Source organism: Lissotriton helveticus, chromosome 8 (genome assembly GCF_964261635.1).
Source record: "Lissotriton helveticus chromosome 8, aLisHel1.1, whole genome shotgun sequence".
Taxonomy (NCBI): domain Eukaryota; kingdom Metazoa; phylum Chordata; class Amphibia; order Caudata; family Salamandridae; genus Lissotriton; species Lissotriton helveticus.
Window position 1 is genome coordinate 1,067,801,134 of NC_136069.1, and position 25,774 is coordinate 1,067,826,907.

Consider the following 25,774-nt stretch of genomic DNA (forward strand, 5'->3'; position numbering starts at 1 on the left):
TCACACACACTGTACACACTGCACCCTCACACACACTGCACCCTCCCACACACACACACACACACTGCACCCTCACACACACTGCACCCTCACACACACACACTGCACACACTGCACCCTCACACACACTGCACACACTGCCCCCACTCACACTGCATACACTGCACCCTCACACTGCACCCTCACACACACTGCACACACTGCACCCTCACACACCCTGCACTCTCACACACACTGTACACACTGCACCCTCGCACACACTGCACCCTCACACACTCTGCCCACCCTCGCACTCTGCGCACCCTCACACTCTGGGCACCCTCACACTCTGGGCACCCTCACACTCTGGGCACCCTCACACTCTGCGCACCCTCACACCCTGCGCACCCTCACACCCTGCGCACCCTCACACCCTGCGCACCCTCACACCCTGCGCACCCTCACACCCTTCACACCCTGCGCACCCTCACACTCTGCACCTTCACACACTCTGCAATGGAACATACACTCCAAATACCACTCAGGGCCACATAATTACACACCACATAATTACACTGCACTCAAAGCCACATACACTCCAAATACCACTCAGTGCCACATAATTACACGCCACATAATTACACTGCACTCAATGCAACATACACTCCAAAAGCCATTCAGTGCCACATAATTACACGCCACATAATTACACTGCACTCAATGGAACATACACTCCAAGTACCACTCAGTGGCACATAATTACATGCCACATAATTACACTGCACTCAATGCAACATACACTCCAAATACCACTCAGTGCCACATAATTACTCGCCACATAATTACTTTGCACTCAATGCAACATACACTCCAAATCCCACTCAGTGCCACATAATTCTACTGAATACAACATACACTCTACTGAATACAACATACACTCCCCATATTACCACTCAGTGCCACATAATTACACTCTTCTCAATGCAACGTAAATACACTCCACATAATACCACTCAGTGCCATATAATTACACACCTCATACTTACACTCTACTCAATGCAACATAGATACACTTTATCAGTCAGTCAATCACTTTTATTCGATTAATAAAAATCAAAAAAAGACACAAAATACGAGTAATCACAGCAAATACGATACAACAGTACATCCAATTACAAAAGTGAGGAATAAATATAAATAACACATCAAGGTTAAAATGAACGTATCTCATGAGTTCAATAAAACATTTTAAAAACCTCAGTTTAGCAGTTAACTTCAAGATTAAGAAGGCACCAACGCTACTAGCGTGATTAAAATGTAATAGGTCTGTGCCGTAAATTAAAACGCTTCTTATTAATACGAACACCCGCAACTAGGAAACTTGCTACATGAAATGTAACACGTGCACTCGATAAAAGTTGTAAAAACAGGAGCGCTGGCCTAACCTGTAAGAAGCCCGCCTCCCGCAAAATAGGTAACAAATATTTTTTCCTAATCTGTGCATAGTGTTCACAAAACATGATAAAATGTAGTGTATCCTGTGTGGAAAAGTGATCACAATCACATGGACTTGCGTTTTCTGGAGTATCCCAAGTAGGATAGGAGCCAAACATAAAATGTATCAAATTAAAACGGAATCCGGTTAAGAGAAACCAGTGAAACGGTCTAGTCACTAAAACAAGATAGGGTTCAGGACCCGGAACAGTTATAAGTGCGTAATTCCTTCTGACAAACGTTTTTTTCATCTCTGTCTCTTCCCGCTCAGACGTGAACAGATTTACCAATGCGGATTTTATCTCCATGACATCCTCTTTTTTAATACGTTCTGGGAAATGAAAGAGCTCAGGTCGCCCCACGTTCGTGATCATCAATTTGACATAAACCAGCCATGGGATTCTGTGAGCTCTGTCCATGGCCAGGCAGTCTTTAAGAATCGAATGATTTAAGGAGATTTCCTGATTAAGACAGGTTTTTAACCTACAAATTACAGGTGCGGATTTTAATAAATCTGTTACAAACCCCATGCCCAACTCTGAGTGTATTGTAAAGGTGGGGGTGGACTGGGGAACGGAAAGCAGGGATCTCAGAAATGTGTTATCCACCTTCTGGATGATATCAGGGTTTGTATATCCCCAAATGGCAGAACCGTAGGTGGCTATGGCCAAACATTTGGCTTTATATACTTTAAGGATGGCCTCAACAGGGCTGCAGCCGATCTTGCTACTGCGTTGCTTTTTGATTTATATTGGGGACCCCACGTTCCTCTATCGTCAAAGACGACCCCCAGATAGGTGAAGATTGGAACCCTCTTTACTTCTTTGCCTGTGCAAAAAAATGTTTTTGTTTTCTTTTTCCTACTGGCCGGTCCAACGATCATGACCTGAGATTTTTGAGTATTAATTTTCAAATCTAATGAGGCCATGAAGTCGCCGAAGGAGGCCAATAGTCTGTTGAGGGCCACACCTGAGCGTGCCAAAAGAACGGCGGCGTCCGTGATACACTTTATCTATCTGTCTATCTATCTATGGCCCTCACTCTATCTATCTATCGCCCACTATCTATATATCGCCCTCACTCTATCTATCTATCGCATGACCACAGCATCACTCAGGGGCACCACAACATCACTATGCGCTAACACCGCATCATTGTACACCACAGCATCATTCGTCGCCACCACAACATCACTCCGCGCCACCACAGCATCAATCTGTTTAACCATTCATCAACAACTGGTTCAAATATGTTCTCTCAATGTTTCAAACTTTATCACAAATGTCACAAAAAGATGTTAATATTTCACTTCTTTTCTTGGATTTTCGCCACAATAAAATACAATGAACATAATCTTCACAAAAGTTATTTACAAAAGCTATTGCCATTATAAATTACAATAAATTTTATTTAAGTATTAATTTAAAAGTTATATTAATTTAAGTATTAATTATTAAAAAAATAAAAGCCATTTTTATTTGTAATATCAATACATCTAAGTCTAAGCATGCTCAGGTCACTGGTGAGGTCAAGGTATTCCTCTGAACCCACGGAAAGATAATGAAGAATACCACTGCATAAGAAACATACCTAGGGGAAGATTAATCCAGTTCTTGACAAAGTGTCTCAGCCATTGTCCACAAGATGTGCTCTGTAGGTGGCATAATTTCCATTCATCCTTAATGAGTATCAGCCTTTCTCGAATATCACCAGGTAGAAACCACCACCTGGTGTTAGTTGAGGACCACCATCCAAGTGGGAAGTTCAGAATGCCACCTGCATGTAAAGGGAGAAAATAGGAATTACCTTGAATTATTTTTCCTTATTTTGAATTTGATGCAGATAAATTGTATGCTATTTTACATTTAATAAGTGTGATACATTTAATTAAATTTTTTTCTTACCTTGTTGGAGATATTTTTGAAATGGCTTGTCCATCTTGTTAAAAAGAAAAAATTGCCAGATTGCAGGTCATTTCCTGATGAAGTAGCCTTAAAATGATGTGAATAAATCTCTTTACTAAAGTATATTTCATTGACCTCAGTGAAGACAACGCACCTATGCGATGGCCATTCAGGGTGATGTCAGTATCGCTTAAAATGTGTTAGCCTTTAAAAAGTTCCTCAGAGAGAACCTTCAACACAGAACCAATTTCAGGTATGTCAAGACTTGTTCACATGTGATGAACTTTAGTTGCAATGAGAAGGATAACCTCAAGGGAAACTGGAAGCTCAAGCCAGACCTCTCACTTAAGCAACCTCAAGGCACTGCTGGAGATGATGAACCACCTCTGACATTGGACATGATGCTTACCCCTCTGGCACTTGGGGCCATGGTCGCATTATCATCTGAGGCCTGCTCCTACTGCCTTCTGTCAGATGAATGGGTTTGTGGTGTTTCCCACCGAATTGTGAGCTCTGCTTGCCTCCATATTGGACTATGAAATACTCACAGCACATACCAGATGTAAATATCTATATCTCTTTCCTTAATTTCAAGGCAAGGGCATGAACAGTGGTTGATCAATTGACAAGTTGCTTTTTACACTGATAGTCCACAATCATCCTGATGGTGAGCAATTTAGGAATGTGTGATAGGTACTCTGTAACTATACAATTGAGGGTTTCATAATCAGAACATGCATTCCATTTAGATTATTGCTGCTTTTTTGTAGACCTTTCTTCTGATTTGTTCTGACTGATATGCAGACAGTTGCACAAACCGAGCATATACATTTTAATCAGAGCATAAAGGTAAAACCTGAGTCAAAAGATGTACTGGCAGGCCATTTTATTAGTCTCTTACATAGACTTATTGTCCAGGCTGATGGCATGACCTGTCCTGTCACATATGTAGGGAGAAGGGTAGGAAGAGGGTTTCTAAAATTGACCCGATCCTATCAACACAAACATAGAAATGTGGAAGGAACATCAGCACAATCCAGGACCAGAGCAACCAGGTGATGACGAACAGCACAGGGATGCCCAGGACAGCCGTAATGCACCTGGGCTTTGGAACTGGCGTCCCAGACGTAGCCCATGGGAGCCAGACCAAGGAGGGAGCTTCAGAGGTGGCTGTGTACACCATGAGGAGAGGGCACTGGTGGATAGATAGGGGTGAGAGCTGCACAGAATAGATAGACAGGAAGACAGAAAAGGATAGGTGGGGTGTGTTCGAAGTGCTGGATGAACTCCAGTCAGAGGAGCAGAAAGAGTGTGTGAGAAAAAAGGAAAGAAGCAGAGAGCAGGCGACAGATGCTTAAAGAGGCTACACGTGTGTACGCAGAAGTCACTCCACGAAGAGGAGGAGAGCGTGGGATTGAGTGACTGAAGCCTCAGAAAGAAACCACCACGGCCTCTCTCCTCTCCCTCCCAAACACTAAACAAAGCCCCGTGCCTCTGAAGGCAGCCCCAGCACACGCCGGCCCAATTGTCTCCTTTGATGTGTCATCTGTTTTACGCTGCTGTGGACGTGTCTCAAGCATCGCGATAGAAAAACAAGTAGGTGCATGCAGAAAATAAGAAAGGCGCACGGCCCTCAAAGCCACCACCATTCTCAACAAGGGGGAGTGGGAGGGGCTGCAATGCCTCATGCGGTGGATGGGAACAGTATTGGTACGAAAATTATAATAAAATGGGGATGGGTTAACTCCGTAGCGACTGAATTGTTGGAAAGCACTTACCTTTTAGGTAGAACATCCCAAACGAGCATGTTAGATAGAAAAGCAAACCAGACGCACGCGTTCAGAAAATAAGAAATGCGCGCGGCATCCCGAAGCCGATGCCATCGTTAACTAGAGGGAGGGGTGGTTGCAATGTCTTATGTGCTTGAAGGGAACAGTATTGCTAAGAACATTTTAATAAACAGTAACGGAGTGACTAAACGCACAAGCGCTTGTGTTACAGCCAGAAACCAATAAAAACAATAGTACACTGAAACTAACACAAATTCCAGGAAGAGAAAGAAGACATGTGAAAGGTTCAGTAGCCATGGAGAGGAACTAAAACACAAAAGGCGGGACAATTGGGACTGATTCACCACCTAAAAGAACTGGATTTTAAAAGGCACACAAAGACATGAATGAAAAGCGAGGGGCGTGCTGAAAGCCTGCACAGTAGTTACAGCATGACGTGAAGAGAGAGAGCATGCGCAGCTTAGGCAAGGCCTAAAAAGGTAGCTGTGGGAGGAGGGGCCAGCTGTTGCATGTGTTTTAAAAATCTTTCCTAACATAGAAGACCTTGATCTCCAAGTTGATTCATGTTCCAGTAAATGATTCAGCTATCTCTTATTTTTTGTTTGACCAGTAATTTGCCGAATGCTAACAACTCTGTACCTTTATAACATTTGACATGAATGGCACTTTCACCATTAGTGGCTAGCATTTTGTATTTTATCATTACTTTAACTGAGCCTGTCTTCTTCGGCTATTGGCTTTTGCTGTGGAACCTTCGCTAATTTGGTTGCGTAATTGTATTTCCTTTTTTGGATCACTGTACGGAGTACTTTTGTCCCACTGTTTTTCTTTTGGCTGTTTGAGTATGTATTTCAGTCTCAATTGGAATGCATAAGTGACTATTTTATACTCTGCAAGCGGCCCGGAAGTACTGGAGAGTACGCACTGACAAAAGCTCTGAAATTGGATGATGCCAAAAAAAGGGTTGTGTATATTTTGTAGCAACTTTCTTTAAAACGTGTTGTCAGTGCTTGCTGCACAATGCTGCTGTACCACTCTCCAGCTGATTTTCAACAAGGTGGCCATCTTGGAACGTTATTCTTAAATGCTCTTGTATTTTACTGTTAAGAACATGGCCCCATGTTTTAATCAATCTGTAAGTGTCACAGAGCTCTGGGAAGCAGAGACTTTGGAAAATCGTCTGATAAAAAAGATGCTACAGAAAGTTGGGAATCTTTTTTTTGTGTATCAGTCATTTTAGAGATGTTTTTGTCCCAGCTGACCAACAAGAATAAGCAAATCCAATGACACGTAGTACAGACAGCAAATCTAATGGCTCTGGCAATGCTTGTTTCAGTTAAATGGAAAGTTTTTTTTATACTTCTCAAAACACCCAGAGAGAAACCCACATGGTCTGTTTTATACTGTTTCTTGTTGTTAGTGTAGTTTAAAAAGGTTGATGCAGATTTATAATTATGCTTTTCTTTAACCACCTAGCTGAATAGATAGACTCCTGTTTGCCACTGGATTGTGTACAATTTATTTTTTAGAAAAAAAAATATTTGCAACATTGTATTCTATATATAGAAGAGACAGATGTTGAATTATACGCTCATTTTGTGATGATTACATGTTATGATGGCCATTTTAATTTTAATGTGTATTTAATTCCAGCTGGGCCTTGTAGATGATCGTGTGGATGTGATAGATTTCTTGATGGACCAGCCTAATGTAGTCTCACGTATAAATTCTGCAATTCTTGGCACAGAGAGGACCTTCTTAAATTTCATACCCAGAGCAGGTAAATGAAACGCTACCAGTTTGCATTTTGTTTATAAAGGCAACAATAGGCAGCATGTTGAATTATTGCTGACGGAACGCATTAATAGTTTTTTTTTACTTATTTATGTTTTACTGCTTCTCTTTTGAAAACTCTTACTGTCGTCAAATTAAAAGAACATGCTGTAACATTTTTCTTCGGATTATACATCCCTTTATTGTAAGTCTTTTTTATTACACTAGAAAATACTGGCTATATGATTTAATTATCAATTAACACACAGGACATTCATGAAAAAGAGAGGCGGGGCATGCAGACGAGTGCACAGTTTGCAGTTAACTGTCATGGTCACTGAGTTCCATTAATGCTGTTCATGCAGAAAAGAGTGCATTCCATGCCCTCAAGCATCCCTTCTACACTAAAATGTTATTTCTGGTATTACTTCCAATTCAAGCTATGCAACATTTACCATGTTCATAACTTTAGCCCTTCCATTATGATGTGGCAACTTTTACGGTTGTCAATAAAATTACAGCATATGGAAACTATATACCATGCCATTACACAGCGATGTAAGGGCTGCAGACCACAGGATATCTATGGACGTCATGTATGCCCATAGTTTATTTTATAGTGTCACTAAGCAGAAGTGGGCCATAAGCAAATCAAGCTATTTTTTTTTCCCAGAAGGATCATTGAGACGCTTCAAACGGGTTGTAGGAGAATGGCTTAAAAAGTTGACTTGCAGAGGGAGGGTTATTTTGTGTTCTGTTATTGTACTTTTCTAAAAATGTGTCAAGAACAGAGCTGACTAATGAGTGTGGATGCCTTTAGTTGGTCTAGAAACCTGACCAGATTTGTAAGCAAAATCATTTTTACTGATGGAACAATGGGTATGCCTATGTAGTTAATCCCTTGCACAGTTAATGCTAAATAAAAGAAATGTCCTGATAGGGACTTACTTCTAGCCGTAGATACCTCCGTTTTTTAATATTCCCTAGGTGTCAGACTGGATCCATAAACTTTTTAGTAGTACCTCTGCGTGCCGGAAGGTAGCTCCGTGGGGCTCTGCACTGACACCATTCCACTCCAGAAATTACATGCAGGCCTTTATAGGTGCCACTCCCAATGCGCTGACAGTTTATTTCTTTCTGCGCCTTCAGACACAGATCCGGAACTCCCTATCTCGTCTCTGAGAGACACTTGACCATTGATATTTAACACAAACTGTCTTTAGTGGACAATGGATGTCCCTTCTAAAATGACAGGTCTTATGCCCTGTAGTGACTGTCACAAACAAGTGTGTGTGACGGATCACCATCAGTGATACCTAAGGTGCCTGGGTTCAAGCTAAAGCTCCAAAGTCTGCAGCAGCTGCTCAGCAATGAACCCAAAGGCTGACAACAAATGTGAGGTGAAACTTTGTCGCCAAGCATAAGGTTCCTCACCGGCACTGCTTCATGTTACGCTCTGCGTCCAAGGTTTGATCTCGTTCTCACATGTGATGCAACCACTCCATAGGTCAGTCTCCGTTGCACTCCAAACCCTCAGGTAAGTATAAGGAATACCATAAATCAAATCCAGATTCCACTCCCTCACTCCACTCGCATTCACCTAAATAGGTGCATTGGTGGCACCACCTTTCTTGCTCCTGAAAGCTGCTTATGTTGGAGCCGATCCCGCAGCTGGTTCCAACACAACCCAAGTTTCCTAGGCCTTCAGCCATGCTGCTTCAGTTCGAAGAGTTCCGCGCAGCCATGCTCCTTCTCTTTAAATCTCTGCCGACTTCCTCTGGTACACATTTGGGCCCGTAGATGCTGAGAGGGCTTCCACCTAGAATAGCGCCAGTGGGTTCTCCCTCAGCTCCAGCTGGATCCTCTGAGCCCGTCTTTCCTCCGGCTCTTGTTCGGACCCTGCTTTCAGAGCCACAACCCATGCCATCCCTACGCATGTTGATGCGAGATTCATTGCATGAGGTGGTGGTCCCGATTGTTCTCTCAGACGCTGATTTGAAGATGGTCCAACCTCGACCAATGTCTCGTTCAAATCTCCCATGGCATCACTTCCTCTACTTGAATAGGCACAAGATTGGCAACACTCTCCATTCCTTTTTTGGGACTGATTCGGATAATGACTTTGACCCAGGTGCTGAGTTCGCTCAATCCTACCAGGATAAAAATTGATACAAGGACTTAAAGATAGTCTTTTTTCCCCCTGGACCAGCCACCAACAAATACCTTCCAAGCCCCATTAAAAAATAATATATATATATCTCCTTGTATTTTACTTGGCTAAATACGTTGAAGGCTGTTTGCATGCGTTTAACTCCTTTACCATGGGCATTGTTTAGTATTTTTGCACTGATCCCCCTTCGTGTAGGAAGCTCTCGTTCAAGAGTCACCTCTTGCATTCTTCCACAGGCCATCCCGCCCCGCTCCACTTCTTCCACAGACCCGCGCCCATCACGCACCCCGCTCCTCTCCTTCCACAGACCAGTCTTGTGCCCCCCTTCCACAGGCCTGTCCCATGCCACCCACATCTATGTTAGAACTTCTATAAATTTCCCTTCATCAGCTCCACATAGAGTAGAACCTAATCCGGAATTAATATAATAATCCTTTTGTCACATTTCAAAGCTGCTAATTGTATATATTGTGGTACTGTCTTCCATGCAATTCTTTATGGGTAGGCTGGATTTACCATATCTTTAAAGTTTACTATTCTCACTAGGGACATCTAGGCGCATCTTGCGGTACTGCACCTACACATCTCACATTTATATTAGATCTTCTATAAATTTCCCTTCATCAGCTCCACATAGAGTACAACTTTAACAGAATTAATATAATAATTGTTTTGTCACACTTCATCACTATCAATTGTATATATGGACATAGCTATTTGAATGTACTCGTAGTACTGTCTTCCATGCAATGCATTATGGGTAGGTTGGATTTACCATATCTTCAAAGTTTATGATTCTCACTAGGGACATCTAGGCGCAGCTTGTGGTACTGCACCTACACATCTCACATATATATTAGACCTTCTATACATTTTCTTTCATCAGCTCCACATAGAGTATGACTTAATCAGAATTAATGTAATAATTGTTTTGTCACATTTCATCGCTATCAATTGTATATATGGACATAGCTATTTGAAAGTACTTGTGGTAATGTCTTGCATGCAATGCATTAGGGGAGTACCATATGTGACCAAAGGTTTGATGCTCACTATGGGCCAGATGTAGGTAATTCCTATTCACCGACTCTTAAATACCGAATCATACCGATTCGGTATTTAAGAGTAGGTAAATAGGAAGGAGGCATATGTAGGTAATTCTTATTTTTCAATTACCGATTCGGTAAGATTCGGTATTTACGGATTCTGTAAATACCGAATCGGTATTTCACATTGATTCCTATGGGCCTTGAAGCCCATAGGAATCAATGGGAAATACAGATTCAGTATTTACAGAATCTGTAAATACCGAATCCTGGCAGGGGGAACGGGGTGTCACTTTGACACCCTGTAGCACCCCAATTGCAGGCTTGTGTGCCATGTGGCACACATACATGCCCTAAGGGCATGTCTCTGTGTCACATGGCATAGGTGTACATGCACAGATGTGCATGTACACTGGAATTCGGTATTTTACCACCCAATAGGAATGGGTGGTAAAATAAGAATTCCTAAGGGCCTGTGGCACTGCAAACTGTGCCACCTACATATGGATTTACAGAATCGGTATATTTACAGATTCGGTAAAATACCGAAGTGGTAAATTTACCGAATCGGTAAATATACCGATTCTGTAAATAACGACCCACCTACATCTCAAAAGCCAAATACCGGTCGGTAACGGCCGAAATCGGCCGTTACCGACCGGTATTTGGCTACCTACATCTGGCCCTATGTACCTCTAGGCGCAGTTTGCGGTAATGCACCTACACATCTATATTTGACCTTCTATACATTTCCCTTCATCAGCTCCACATAGAGTACAACCTAATCCGGAATTAATATAATCATTATTTTGTCACATTTCAAAGGTACTAACTGTATATTGTGAATGCTCTGTGGTACTGTCTTGCATGCAATGCATTATGGGAGGGGTAGATATATTTTTTTTGATAGGTAGGGTATATTTACCATAGCTTCAAAGATTATCATGCTCTAGAGGGACATCTAGGTGCAGCTTGCGGTACTCCACCTGCACATCTCACATTTATATTAGACCTTCCATACATTTCCCTTCATCAGCTCCACATAAAGAGTACAACCTAATCCGGAATTAATATAATAATTGTTTTGTCACATTTCAAAGCTATTAATTGTATATATGGACATAGCTATTGGAATGTGCTTGCGGTACTGTCTTGCCTGCAGTGCATTATGGGAGTACCATATGTGACCAAAAAAATTGTGATGCTCACTAGTGACCTCTAGGAGCAGCTTGCGTACTGGCAGTGCTGGTGCCTTGCTTACTAGGCACCTCTAGGAGTAGCTTGCGGTACTGGCAGTGCTGGTGCCTTGCGCACTAGGGGCCTCTAGGAGCAGCTTGTGGTACTGCACTTACCACATCCCACATTTATATTAGACCTTCTATAAATTTCCCTTCATCAGCTCCACATTGAGTACAAGCTAACTGTTGGACTTGGCCCTTTTTGCCGGGTCATCCCTGAACTTTTTTCCTTCCTCCTGTATTTTGTCTGACCTGTTTTTGTTGGTTTTATGACTCTGGGCACTTTACCACTGCTGATCAGTGCTAAAGTGCATATGCTCTCCCTATTATAAATTGATGTATGGATTAGTGATTCTATGATTGGCTGGTTTGGTTTACCTGTCAGACCTTAGTACAGTGCACCAGGAGTGCCCAGGGCTGGTAATCCAAATGCTGCTGGTGGGCTTGCAGCACTGGTTGTGCCATCCACAGAAGCAGCCTGTAAAAGTGTGTCTCAGGTCTGCCGTTTCAGAGCCTGTGTGCAGTCTGGTACTGCCATGTTGACTGGGCAAGTGCACCCACTTGCCAGTGCCTAAACCTTCCCTTTTCTTGATATCAGACACCCCTATGGTAGGCCCATGGGCAGGGTGCATTGTAAGTATAAGGTAGGACAAGCCCTGATGTGTGTGGCATGTCCCAATAGTGAATTACAGTCATTTTCACTGTTGCAAGGCTAACTGTTCTCTATAAGCCAGAATGGGCAGTTAGATTATTACATTTTATAATCCTGACTGACCCAGGGAACATGGTAGAAATTCGAGTTTAGTATGCCTGAACTAAGAATGATAAAATACATATTTTAGTGAAGTTAATTTTAACATTCTGTGATTGAAAATACTGCTTTTAGAAAGTAGGTATTTTCTTGTCTAACTATTCAGGCCTACCTCTGCTAGGTTGTGTATTCCTTGTCTGGAGTTTCAGTGACAGGGCTGGGGGATTCCAGGAGACAGGGTGAGTCCGCCCAGTGGTGAATAGATAGATCTGCATCTAGATGGGAGGGAGGAGTTGCACTTGGGACCTGAATAGGACTGTGCCTGCCCCCCACAGTGCTGGCTCCACCCCCTGTGGTGCGTCTGATGTCTCTGCCCTGCACTGTGAAAGGAGAGAAGGATTCATGTCAACAGAGTGCACCAGGGCTGTGCCTTCCCTCCACAATGCTGGCTCTACCTCCTGTGGGGCGCCTGATGTTTCTGCCCTGCTCTGTGAAAGGAAAGAAGGAGCCATGTAAATAGAGTGCCCCAGAACTGGTTTGGACTGGGCAAAGGCCCCTCAGCCCTCAGAGGACAAAGGATTTTGGAGTATAAAAATTGGGACCCTGATCCCAAGAAATTAGGTCACTTTTGGACTACAAGAAGAAACCTTTGCTGAGAAGGGGAACCTGAAGAAACTGAGGAGAGACTATCCCTAAGCTGAAGTGCTGCTTGGGGGATTGGCCTGCAGTGGTTGCCTGACTGCCAAAGAATGGAGAAAGAACTTTGTGTGCTTTATTTTCAACTTGTGAAGGATCTCCAAGGGCTCGGAATAGAGCTTGCCTCCTGCTGAAGTCTCAGGGACAACAGACTTCAACCCCCAGCTCCCCAGAGTTCTTTGGAAGTGCCTGCTGCTGTTTTTGGGCCTTCTCAGGGACTGCATGTCGCAAGGAGCTGGAAGCGCGACTCAAGAGGAAGAAGCGTGTCGCCGTAGCAGCTGCTGCTGTCGCAACTCCGAAGGAGGGTGTCGCCGCTGTGGCTGACGCATTGCACTGCATCGAGAGAAGCGTCTTCCAACGAAGACGAAGCGTGTTGCCGCCGCTGCTGCTGCTGTTGCATCTTGGATGTTGCCGCTGTAGTTGTTGCACTGCACCGCATCGAGAGAAGTGTCTCGCAACGAGGAAGAAACGTGTGGCCCTCGCCGCTGCTGCCGTCGCATTGTGGATGTCGCTGCTTTCGTTGTCGCACTGCACCGCATCAAGGAAAGCGCCTCGCACCCACAGAGAGAAGCGTGCCGCCGTTGGAGCTGCTGCTGTCGCATCTTGGATGTCGCCGCTGTAGTTGTCGCATTGCGTGGATGCGTCTCGCAAACGGAGAAGAGTGCCGCAGCTGAAGCTGTTGCCGCCGCTTCGCTGAACAAGGGTGTCACCGCTGCAGTTGACGTATTGAACCAAGACTTCTCGGATCATCGGAGAAGCGTGCCGCATCTGGACGATCTTTACGTCTTTATTTCTTTGCACTGGAACTTTGCCGCATTTCCATCGCTGCAACACTTTTGTTGTGGAAGCGTCACGCATCGTAGGGTACATTGACTTAAAGTGTTGCATCTTAAGAACTGAACTGAACTAAGCTAAAACTACCATCTTAAGTATAGTATTGTGTATTTTTGTCGTTTGTGGTCTTGTGTTAAGTCTATATAAAGAATACTTATTTGTAATATACAACTGTGTGGTGTCCCTCTGTAGTGTTGTCACTTGATTACTGTATGTGGTCACAAATGCTTTACACACTGCCTTTGAGATAAGCCTGTCTGCTCGTGCCAACCTACCAAGGGGGTGAGCAGGGGTTATTTTAGGAGTGTACCCCCTTGCACTGACTAGAGTCAAGGGTCCCTATTTGTCACAAGTACCTACCTGTGCCAACTAGAGACGCCCAAATCTAACATTGGTGGTCAGCGGTGAGGATTCTGGATTTGCATTTGTGGCTCATGTACAGTGACTGGTGAACAATACTAGTGAGTGCAGACCAAGACGAAACCACATACTTTTTTGGTAGATTCTTTTGGGGGATTTTCTATTTTTGAGAACTGCCAAGTTTACCCACCATGAGTAAAGCAGCCTCCATAGCATCTGGTGATTTTGATTGGGAGGACCGAGAGAGATGTAGGATTCATGAAATGGAGCTGGCCAAGCTCAAGTTGAGTGTACAACTGGAGTTAGAGAATAGAAAATTGGACCTAGGTGAAAAGAGAATGCAAATGGAGCATGAGTTGAGAATGAGGGAGCTTGATTTAGAGCTCGAGAGGCTTGAGGCCATGAGTGTCTCAGCCCAGCAACAAGAAATATGTGTAGCTCAGAGATTGAGCTTTGCTGAGTTGGAGGTGGAGTTCAGCTCAGATGGTGGCAGCAAAATTGAATTTTCTAGTGCTGAGGGAGCAATACATACACCCCGAGATGTGGCACCTGACTTGAAGGAGGGGGTTAACATACACGAGGAGGTTCAATGACATGCGGTAACTCCAGTGGTGCGCAGTGTCCCTGAGAAGAATGGGGAAACTGACGCAGGGGTTCATGGTCCTAGTAGTGGGAGGGACACTCTACTGACTCTAGATGAGAGGTGCAGGGAGAGGTGTTCCCCCAAGGTTGAAGTCCTGGTATGTGAGTGTGAAGACCGCCCAGAAGAGTGTGGGTTTAATGACAGCGACAGTCAGATACTGTCTTGCCAATCTCAGGAGAGTGGTGTGGAGTACATGTGCGAGGCACTGGATGGTGAGATGGATAGTTTGGTTAACCCTTGTAAGGGGCTGTTTGATCCTATTGTGGGAGAACATATTATAAGTCTATGTTTTCCAGAGCTATGCCAACACCTGTTGGAGAGTGAGTTTTCTGACCCCAGGGAGCTCGCATTGGAGGCAGACCTTTTGGTGGATACCAGAGGGTCTGGAGAGGCATTGGGGAATGACTTGGGTATCTTCCAACACTGAGTGGTGGAAGTGGTGTAGAGTAGCCCAGCTAGGTCCCGTTGTAGTGGGAGGGGTGTAGGGGCTCGCGTCCTGTCTCAGTGGAGAAGGAGTGAGTGTGGAGCTGCGTGTCCCCAGGTGCCCGAAACCCAGTCTCAAAGCCTGGATGGGTCTTTAAGGGAACACCAGGTAGGGAGCCTAGGCTGTCCTGATGGGCCGCCCGTTGAGGGGGATCCCCTAGTGTCTGGTGAACTGGGAGTGTCTGTAAGCAGGCCTCCATTAGTTCTGGTATTTGGCCGTTCCGCTCCTAAGTGGAGGGTACAGAAGTCCAGACTGAGGGGTGAGAGGGGGAAAGAGTCCCCAGTGGAAGAACCAGTGGGTCAGGGGCCAGCTAGAAGGGCTGCGTCACCAGTGAATGACCATGTTGACACCACTTCTGGCCTGGGGTATCTTCACGCACTGTCAGATGGACACGGGTCGGGGATCTGCCCCAGGTAGACTATGACACAACGCATAAAATATGTGTTACCCTCAGGGGGTGCATGCGTGCTCCCAAGGATGTCCTGGTGCGCCAGGCAAGAGTTCAGCTGCAGGGGTTGGTCCCTGGGTTGGGAAGCCAGGTTCAGGTGTTGTCTGACCTGGAGGAAGGGGCGACTGTAATCAGTGTCCTGACCAATGTAGCTTCTAGGTGTACCACTCCAGGTGGGAGGGTACAGCTCTCTGGGAGGGGGTGCAGAGAGTGGGAGTCCTCGCCTCTGACCCTGGTGCAGCCTGAGGGTTTAGACCCTAGGTTGAAGGGCCAGGTTCAGGGTGTCCCTCCTGACCTGGAAGCCCAGTTGCAGGCTAGAACCCCTGAACTGGTGGGCGATGTGTGCAGGACGCCTGCCACAGGTGCCCTGACAATTCTGGAAGGGGGTACCGCTCCAGGTGGGAGGGTACAGAGCCCCAAGGAGGAGGACCGGGTGTGGGAGAGCCCACCCCAGTCTCTAGTCCAGCCGCCGGGGACAGGCCTGGGGCTGGTGGGTCAGTGTCAGGATATCATACCTGACCTGACAGGAGGGAGAGTGGACAAAGGGTGCCAAGCACCTGGGGCTACTGCCTCCCACTCTCTGACGCCAAAGAGGTTTGAGAGCCCTGAGAGGCATAAGGCCTGGGTCTCATTCCCTGACTACTGTCAGTGGCCACTGTGACTTGCTGTCTATCTGTTGGGACACACCTGTGAGCAAGTTAATGTTAGATGCTGCACAGGTGGTGTCCACAGATGAAGAGAAGGGTTCCCCATGGATTAGCATGGTGGACCCTGAGAGTATGGACAGAGGGATTAAAATGGGTTCAGATTGGCGTAGAACTGGAATATGCCCCTGCTGTTGCGGGCCAGGTCCATGTTCTATCGCCCAAAGCAGGGAAGCCCATCAGGGTAGTGATTGGTCTCCCATGCGTTTTGGCTGGAGGGGGGTTGTGTTGGACTTGGCCCTTTTTGCCAGGTCATCCATGAACTTTTTGCCTTCCTCCTGTATTTTGTCTGACCTGTTTTTGTTGGTTTCATGACTCTGGGCACTTTACCACTGCTGATCAGTGCTAAAGTGCATATGCTCTCCCTATTATAAAGTGATGTATGGATTAGTGATTCCATGATTGGCTGGTTTTGTTTACCTGTCAGGCCCTAGTACAGTGCCCAGGAGTGCCCAGGGCTGGTAATCCAAATGCTGCTGGTGGGCTTGCAGCACTGGTTGTGCCACCCACAGAAGCAGCCTGTAAAAGTGTGACTCTGGTCTGCCATTGCAGAGCCTGTGTGCAGTCTGGTACTGCCATGTTGACTGGGCAAGTGCACCCACTTGCCAGTCCCTAAACCTTCCCTTTTCTTCATATCAGACACCCTATGGTAGGCCCACGGGCAGGGTGCATTGTAAGTATAAGGTAGGACAAGCCCTGATGTGTGTGGCATGTCCTAATAGTGAATTACAGCCATTTTCGTTTTTCACTATTGCAAGGCTACCTGTTCTCTTAAGGCCAGAATGGGCAGTTTGATTATTACATCTTATCCTAACTGATCCAGGGAACATGGTAGAAATTCGAGTTTAGTATGCCTGAACTCAGAATGATAAAATACATCTTTTAGTTACGTTGATTTTAACATTCTGTGTTTTAGAGTACCACTTTTAGAAAGTAGGTCTGTTCTTGTCTAACTATTCAGGCCTCCCTCTGCTAGGTTGTGCATTCTTTGTCTCCACCCCCTGTGGTGCGTCTGTTGTCTCTGCCCAGCACTGTGAAAGGAGAGAAGGATTCATGTCAACAGAGTGCTCCAGGGCTGTGCCTTCCCTCCACAAGGCTGGCTCCACCCCCTGTGGGGCGTCTGATGTTTCTGCCCTGCACTGTGAAAGGAAAGAAGGAGTCATGTAAACGGAGTGCTCCAGAACTGGTTTGGCCTGGGCAAAGGCCCCTCTGCCCTCAGAGGACAACGGATTTTGGGTTATAAATATTGGGACCCTGATCCCAAGAAATTAGATCACTTTTGGACTACAAGAAGAAACCTTTTCTGAGGAGAGAAACCTGAAGAAACTGAGGGGAGAGTATCCCCAAGCTGAAGTGCTGCTTGGGGGATTGGCCTGCAGTGGTTGCCTGACTGCCAAAGAAAGGAGAATTATCTTTGTGTGCTTTATTTTCAACTTGTGAAGGATCTCCAAGGGCTTGGAACAGAGCTTGCCTCCTGCTGAAGTCTCAGGGACAACAGACTTCAACCCCCAGCTCCCCAGAGTTTTTTTGGAAGTGTCTGCTGCTGTTTTTGGGCCTTCTGACGGACTGCGTGTCGCAAGGAGCTGGAAGCGCGACTCATGAGGAAGAAGCGTGACGCAGCCGCTGCCGTCGCAACTCCGAAGGAGGTTGTCGCCGCTGTAGCTGACGCATTGCACCGCATCGAGAGAAGTGTCTCGCAACGAGGAAGAAGCGTGTCGCAGTCGCCGCTGCTGCCGTCGCATCCTGGATGTCGCAGCTGTAGTTGTCGCACTGCATCACATCGAGGAAAGCGCCTTGCACCCACGGAGAAGCATGCTGCCATCGGAGCTGTTGCCAGCGCATCTTGGATGTCGCCGCTGTAGTTGTCGCATTGCGCGGAAGCGAATCGCAAACGTTGGAGAAGAGCGCCGCAGCCGTCGCATCGCTGAACAAGGGTGTCGCCGCTGCAGTTGACGCATGGAACTGAGACTTCTCGCATCATCGGAGAAGCGTGCCGCATCTGAAAGATCTTCACTTCTTTATTTCTTTGCACTGCAACTTTGCCGCATTTCCATCGCTGCAACACTTTTGTTGTGGAAGCGTCACGCATTGTAAGGTACATTGACTTAAAGTGTTGCATCCTAAGAACTGAACTGAACTAAGCTAAAACTACCATCTTAAGTTTAGTATTGTGGATTTTTGTCGTTTGTGGTCTTGTGTTAAGTCTATATAAAGAATACTTATTTTTAATATACAACTGTGTGGTGTACATCTGTAGTGTTGTCACTTGATTACTGCATGTGGTCACAAATGCTTTACACTCTGCCTCTGAGATAAGCCTGTCTGCTCGTGTCAATCTACCAAGGTGGTGAGCAGGGGTTATTTTAGGAGTGTACCCCCGTACCCTGACTAGAGGCAAGGGTTCCTATTTGTCACAAATACCTACCTGTGCCAACTAGAGACCCCTAAATCTAACACTAACCTAATACAGAATTAATATAATGTTTTGTCACAATTCAAAGCTACTAATTGTATATATAGACAGAGCTATTTGAATGTACTCCTGGTACTGTCCTGCATGCAATGCATTATGGGTAGGGTGGATTTACCTTATCTTCAAAATTTATGATGCTCACTAGGGACCTCTAGGAGCAGCTAGTGCTGCACCTAGACAAGCAGTGCTGGTGCCTTGCTCACTAGAGACCTCTTGGAACAGCTTGTGGTACTGCACCTAGACATACATTGCTGGTGCCTTGCTCTGTAGGGCGCTCTAAGAGCAGCTTGTGATACTGCACTGAGACATACCATGCTTGTTTCTGGCTCGCTATGCAATCATTTGCAGTGCACTAGGTCTCGCATTACTGAAAGTATGAACTATATGCGTTACATTAATATTTACAACACCAATACCTAAAACTATCAGTAGTGCAAGACCTATTGCTTTGCAAATGCTTGTTCTAAACTGGAGCGGTGTCCATTTGTAGTTGTTTTTTCACTGTGTGTCTGGTTGCAAACACTTTACACATTGCCTTTGATAATAGCCTGTCTGATTGTGCCAAGCTACCAAGGGGGTGAGTAGGGATTATCTAAAGTGCATAACTCCCTTATCCTGACTAGATATAAAGATCCATACTTGGACAAGGTGCAAACCTCTGCCAACTACAGACCCCTGTTTCTAACATTGGTACTCAGGGTTACTGTTCTAAGTATTTGACAGGCAGCTATGCGGGCATCCCTCCATTCAATCACAAAGCACTATTGCCTGTACAGTGAGTTGCGAAGAGAAAAGCATTTTACCCGTTTGGTCCTTCTATTGAAAAGGTGAGATGTTTGCAGCTAGAAGTGTCTATCAGAAGAACGAGCTACTTACCTTTGATAACACTTGGTAGAGACTCTGTCTAGCTGCGGGTTGTTCACCAACCCTTTCATCCTCCCTATCCATTAATAAGTCTAGGAACCTTGCCTCTGTTTACCAAATAGCCTTTAAGGCTTTGCGTCTGGTGGCTTTGTCAGACTTGAAAGCATCTGACGTTGGCGTGAGAGAGTGATACCTATATAGGCCCTTTATGTCATTCCAGAGCGGAAATGCATCAGTGCAGAGCCTCACTGCTTTACTTTTCAGCATACAGAGGTACTGACAAGATGTTTCCAGATCCAGTCTAACACCTGGGAAATCTTCAAAAGGTGAGGAATCTGTGGCTAGGTATTCTCTACTAGAAAGAGTATTACAAAAGGTAAGCAACTTGTTTGTTAAGTAGTCAGAACTGAGTGGAATAGCTAATTTATATTTCTTTTGTTGATAACCAGAGAGGCCTTATTTGTCTACAATTGAGATTAATTGTCCACGTATCCCACTTGTTTTACATCTACTGCTTGAAATACCAGAAAGACAGGGTAGACCAACAATAGGTTATACCATGCTTACTTTTGTCACAAGGAGCTGGGATAACCAGTCTTAACATAGCATCAAAAAATGCCCCCTGGGCATCGTATCAATTTTAAATGGGTTAAACAATTTCCTTATTTAAGAGAGCATAAACAACAGTTAAAAAAATAATTATATTCACAAGTAGTAATTCATTGTATATGTGGTTCTTATGAACTGTTGCTATCATACTATTGTATTGATATTTGTTCTTTCTTATCTACTTTGACATGTATGAAACTTTTCATTTGTATTTATTGAGACTTTTAATTTGTATTTATTGCTGTGGTATATGAGTAATTGATCCGAAATAAACATCCTTAATTCATTTATTCAAACCAAATGCAGCGATAACCATAGTTTGCCCTCACTGTACTGTCCAGTGCATTGTGTTATCCATTTCAATATTTCTTGTTTTCTGTTTCAAATTATTTTTTAGTTTCAAATGTATTTTATTGGTTTTTCCAGCAAAAATGAAAAAAAAAGACATTGTGATAAGCAGTAGAGGCATTAGGCATATACAGCGGGCGGGGCAGACCAGCATGTCTTCCCTGAGATTAAATAACAAAGCGGGACATATATGCCAAGGAGATAGTACGATATCGTAAATGCAAATGTCAGGCATTGTAAGAAGGCAAAATAATAGAAATAACAATAACCGAAATTCCCCGCCCAACTCGGTCCCGGTCCTCCCTCCCCCACCCCAACCAGTGTGCCATGTGGTACCAAAACATCTATAAGCTGGCCAGCGAGGATTAGTGCGAACTACCAGGATGTCACCGAGAGTCATGTGTGGTGTCTGTGAGGCGTAGAACGTTAAGATATTTAGGACAGGTGACTTCATTGAATTCTTTGGACAGGAGGGACAACAGTGGAAGCCACGCTTTCCGAAATGCATCTGTGGAGTTGGTAAGTGTGGCCTGTATGCGTTCCATCCCAAGTGTGAACCAAAGCTTGTGGAGCCACCCTGTGTGCGTGGGTTTAGTCCTTGAGCCCCACAATGATAGGACATGTTGCGTGGCAGCCTGTATGGTGATCCCCATCTGACGACCCCGTAGTGATTTCAGAGGGAAGGTTAGTGCATTCGGGAGACCCAGTATGGCATACGCAGGGAATCTCGGGATTTCAGTCTCAAAGGTGGAGTCAATGTCATTGAGCACCATCTCCCAGTAGCTCCGAACCTCCCGACAGTCCCAAAGGAGATGGGTTAGGGTGCCCCGCTCCCCGCAGCCCCTCCAACAGAGCTCGCTACGTGATGGATTACCTTTGTGAAGTCGGACCGGGGTGAGGTGCCAGTACATTGCCAGTTTCACTGCCGCTTCCCTTGCCGCTGTATTATGTGTGGTGTGCGAGGCCCTATAGTATACGTAGCGCCATTCTTTAGCTGTTAAATTCCTACCTAGTTCAGTCTCCCAGCGCCTCTGACCTGGTGTTTTATCTGGAGTGTGTGGCGGTGTGAGCATTTTGTAAATTTCTGAAATGAGGTGTTTATCCGTGTCCTTGGTGAGTAACCATTTTTCAAAGGTCGTCATAGGGCGACCCACCATGGCGGCGGTATCTGGGTCAGTGAGCCAATGTCTAAGTTGGAAGTACTGGAAGAGATGGGGATTCTCTATGTCGTACCCTTGTTTGATGTCAGCAAAAGGAAGAAATCCTTGTAGATTGAAAAGGTCACCGGCAGAGCGACATGCAGTACCGCGCCATTGTGAGAATGCGCCCGTGTCATTGCCCTGAGGGAATTCTGGGTTATCTAGTATGGGGGTGAATGGGGAAGGAAATGATGTCAAACCTCTCCTGAGAGCAACCTTATCCCACACTTGTAAAGTCGTGCGAGTTATAGGTGACTTTAATAAGTAACGTGGTCGATGTTGCCTGGCGAGGAACGGAATCCTCCAAAGCGGAGCCTGCGCCATAGCTCTATCTTGGAAGAGCCATCTCTTCTCCGATTCCGGCCTATACCACTCCACTAAGTAGCGGAGTTGAGAGGCTTGGAAGTTCTGCAGCAGGTTGGGGACTCCGAGGCCCCCCTCATCCATGCTGATGTACGCCAATTGTTTATGTACACATGAGCGCTTCCCTTCCCAGATGAAATGATGGAGAGCGGCCTGTAGATCTTTCAGGGTGCCCGCCGGGGGCGTGATCGGGATGGTCTGGAAGAGATAGAGGATCCTAGGAAGAATCGCCATTTTCACCGCTGCCACTCTTCCCAGTAAGGAGAGCGGCTGTTTTGACCAGCGTGCCAGATCTGTCCGAATCCGGGTAGCGAGGGCTTTGTAGTTGGTGGATACTGTCGATTCCGTTGAGGAGGTGAGGGTAATCCCTAAGTAACGGGACCTGGACGACCAGCTGAAGACCGCTCCTTTGTTCAGTGGCAAATCCGCGTGTCTGTGCGTTTTTGCCCAGCGGCAGTATCAGAGATTTACCTCTGTTAATGCCGAACCCCGAGACGGAGCCGAATGCCTCGAGTTCCTCCATGAAAGCGGGTATGGAGTTGTCTGGGTGGTCAAGGGCGACTATCACATCATCTGCATATAAACTAATCGTGTGAGGTTCGTTGCCGAAGGTGATACCCTTAATGTTGGGGTTGTCTCGAACCTTCTGCGCCAAGGGCTCCAAATACAGAGCAAATAGAAGGGGGGAAAGGGGACACCCTTGTCTAGTGCCGCGCTGAATTTCAAATGGGTCTGAGCGTAGGCCGCCCATCCGGACCCTAGCTTGGGGATGATGGTAGCAACCTGCTATCCAAGAGCAGAAGCGGTCACCCAGCCCGAAACGCCTCAGGACCTGTTGTAAATAAGTCCAGTCCACGCGGTCGAACGCCTTTTCCGCATCAATGGCGAGCAGTGCGGAGTCTGAGGCTTGAAAATGCGATTTGTCAATTAGATGAAGTACCCTTTTAGTGTTGTCGCTGCACTGCCGGTTGGGCACAAAACCCGATTGGTCTGGTTCCAAAATCCCGGGAAGGCAGGGGCCAAGGCGTGCGGCAAGAACGCCAGTAAAAAGCTTTAGGTCAAGGTTCAATAGGGAAATAGGGCGGAAAGCAGAGCAATGTGTCGGTTTCTTACCGGGTTTTGGCAGTACCACTACTTCCGCGGCTAGCATGTCCGAGGGGATAGCGCCTGGGCCCTCGAAAGAGTTAAAAAGGCGGGTGAGCACTGGAGCCACCAGCCGGCTGAAGATTTTATAAAAACCTGCCGAGAATCCATCGGGTCCCGGGGACTTGAGCGGGCGCAAATGGGATATGGCTGCCAGTACTTCATCCTGGCGGATGGGGGCATCCAGAGCGTCCGCATTTGCCTTGGAGAGCTCGGTGAGGGCCGTTGTATGCAAGTATGCATCTATTATCGCAGGGGATGTCTCTTCTGCTCCGTATAACGAGGCATAGTAAGAGCGGAATGCTCCGGCCACCTGGACATCTTCCGTGAGGACTGCCCCAGCGTCGTCTGTGAGACCGGTAATTTTAGAGCGTTGAGTCTTGGCCTTCAAGGCACTGGCCAATAAACGACCAGTTCTGTTACCCCCGACATAGTAGGTATGTCGAAGGCGGAGAGCCGCGAATTCCGCCCTATCGATATCCAGGCTGGCTAGTTGGGCCCTAGCCGCTTTTAATTGCTTCCAAACCCGCGGGGCACAGGTGCGACTTTGGACCCTTTCCAATTCCGCAACACGCGCTGTGAGGTCATCCCTCTTGATTTTGCGATCTTTGGCCTCAGCCGCCGATATGGCAATTAATTTGCCGCGAACGACCGACTTCAGGGCTCCCCAGAGAGCCGTCATGGAGATTCCCGGCGTGTCGTTAGTGGCCAGGTAGTCAGTAATGCAATCGCCAATTCTTTTAGTGACGTCTGGTCGCTGCAATAGGGTTTCGCGGAGGCGCCATGGGCCCCGAGGGCAACGAGCCGCGCAGACTTTGAGCGACAGTTCCACCGCGTTATGGTAGGAAATGGCTGCAGGTAGAATGCTAACATCCTCAAGTGTTTTGAGCAGCGCCGATGAGCCTAGGAAGTGATCGAGCCTGGAGTATGTGTGATGCACATGCGAGTAAAAGGTGAATTGCGATACCGTCAGGGGATTGGTAGACCTCTGGAGGGCCAAACACCCATCTGTGAGCCATTCAAGTCCACCCGACGAGACCGCACCTGTCTCTCCATACCGGTGCCCTGACCTATCGGTATGTGTGTCCATAACGATGTTGAAATCCCCCCCTAAGAGTAGGGGTGAGTGCGAGGATTGAAGCGCCTCCGAGACAGCGTTTTTCAGAAAGGCCTCTTGTCCTGTATTTGGGGCATAAAGGGATCCTATTGTGAGATGTGTATCTCCTAGCTAAAACGTGTGTGCTAACAGGCGACCTTTAATTTCCCCCACCTTGTCTCCCACCCGCCCCCTAAAGTGTTTAGATATTAGGATTGCCACTCCGGCCTTTTTCGTGGGGGTGGAGGAAAAGAGTTGTTGTGGGAAGGCTCGAGAGCGCATTCTATGCCAGTCCTTATGTAAGAGGTGGGTCTCCTGCAATAAGCAGATATCGGCCCCCGAATTTTCCAGGTAGGAAATAACAGCTCTCCTCTTAACGGGGTTATTCAGCCCTTTTACATTGAGGGTCAATATTCTAAGGATGGCATCAGTCATGGCCAAGTGGACATATGGTGTAGCTTAATGTCATCCTCCCATGTGTGTAGTGCATCGGCGCCTCAGATCGCAAACAGTAACCTCCTTTGCGACCTCGCCGACCCCTCTCGATCTTCCCGATGTGTTTAGTCGTCATGAATCGTAACCGGCATCGGAATGACATGTCAAATCTGCGTTCGATAGAACCCTTCTGGCACACTGGTTCCCGCCCTCGGACCCTCCCGTGACCCCAAAACTCCCCCCAAACCATCCAACAACCAAACTGCATGCTCGTGTGAAAAGTTAGAAAGCACCCCCCTCCTCCTGACTCCCCCCTCCCAACCCCAAAACCAAAGAAATGCATAGTCCCAGTCCTGTTAGTCCGCACAGGGCCGTGGTAGAATGTTCTGAAAGGGTCATCTCCGACGGCGGCCTCTCCGGTCTTCCCACCCGATCCCACCGTTGCAGGTGCAGAGTATGTGCTATAGGCAATCTCCCCCGGAAAAGGAATATTCACTCAGATGTAGAAGTTTCTTTGGCCACCTCTGCCACCGCTGTTGCGCGTTCCTGTGAGATGACAGAGGCGTCTGGTTTCAGGCGGTGTGACGGGGAGCGTTTAGAAATCACTGTCCGCCAGCCCCCCTTGGACGGTCCCTGTGAGTCTCGTGACAGAGGATCATCATCTTCTTGGTCAAGTCCCAAGAGGGTGCAAGTGTCTTTAAGTGACCGTAACTGATGTAGACGTCCATTCCATTTGAATATTATACGAAACGGGTGTCCCCATGAGTAGGGGATCTCCTGGTGTCGTAGGAAGTCCGTCACTCGTTTGAATTCCTTTCTTTTTTGGAGAGTGATGGAGGAGAGATCCTGATATAGGGCAATGGGATGACCCTGAAATTGAAGGGGCTGGGCTCGCCGAGCCTCTCGGAGAATCCGCTCTTTTAATGGAAA

General features: G+C 46.4%; 1 protein-coding gene across 2 annotated transcripts in view; it reads left to right on the forward strand.

Moving 5' to 3' along the window:
* Window positions 1-25,774, forward strand: part of UGGT2 (UDP-glucose glycoprotein glucosyltransferase 2) — a 1,586,510-nt gene that overhangs the window by 787,768 nt on the left and 772,968 nt on the right. For both annotated transcript variants that reach the window (XM_078657956.1, XM_078657957.1), the window contains one exon: window positions 6,821-6,947. In XM_078657956.1, coding sequence (XP_078514082.1) covers window positions 6,821-6,947 — 127 coding nt within the window. The remainder of the gene's footprint in view (window positions 1-6,820; window positions 6,948-25,774) is intronic.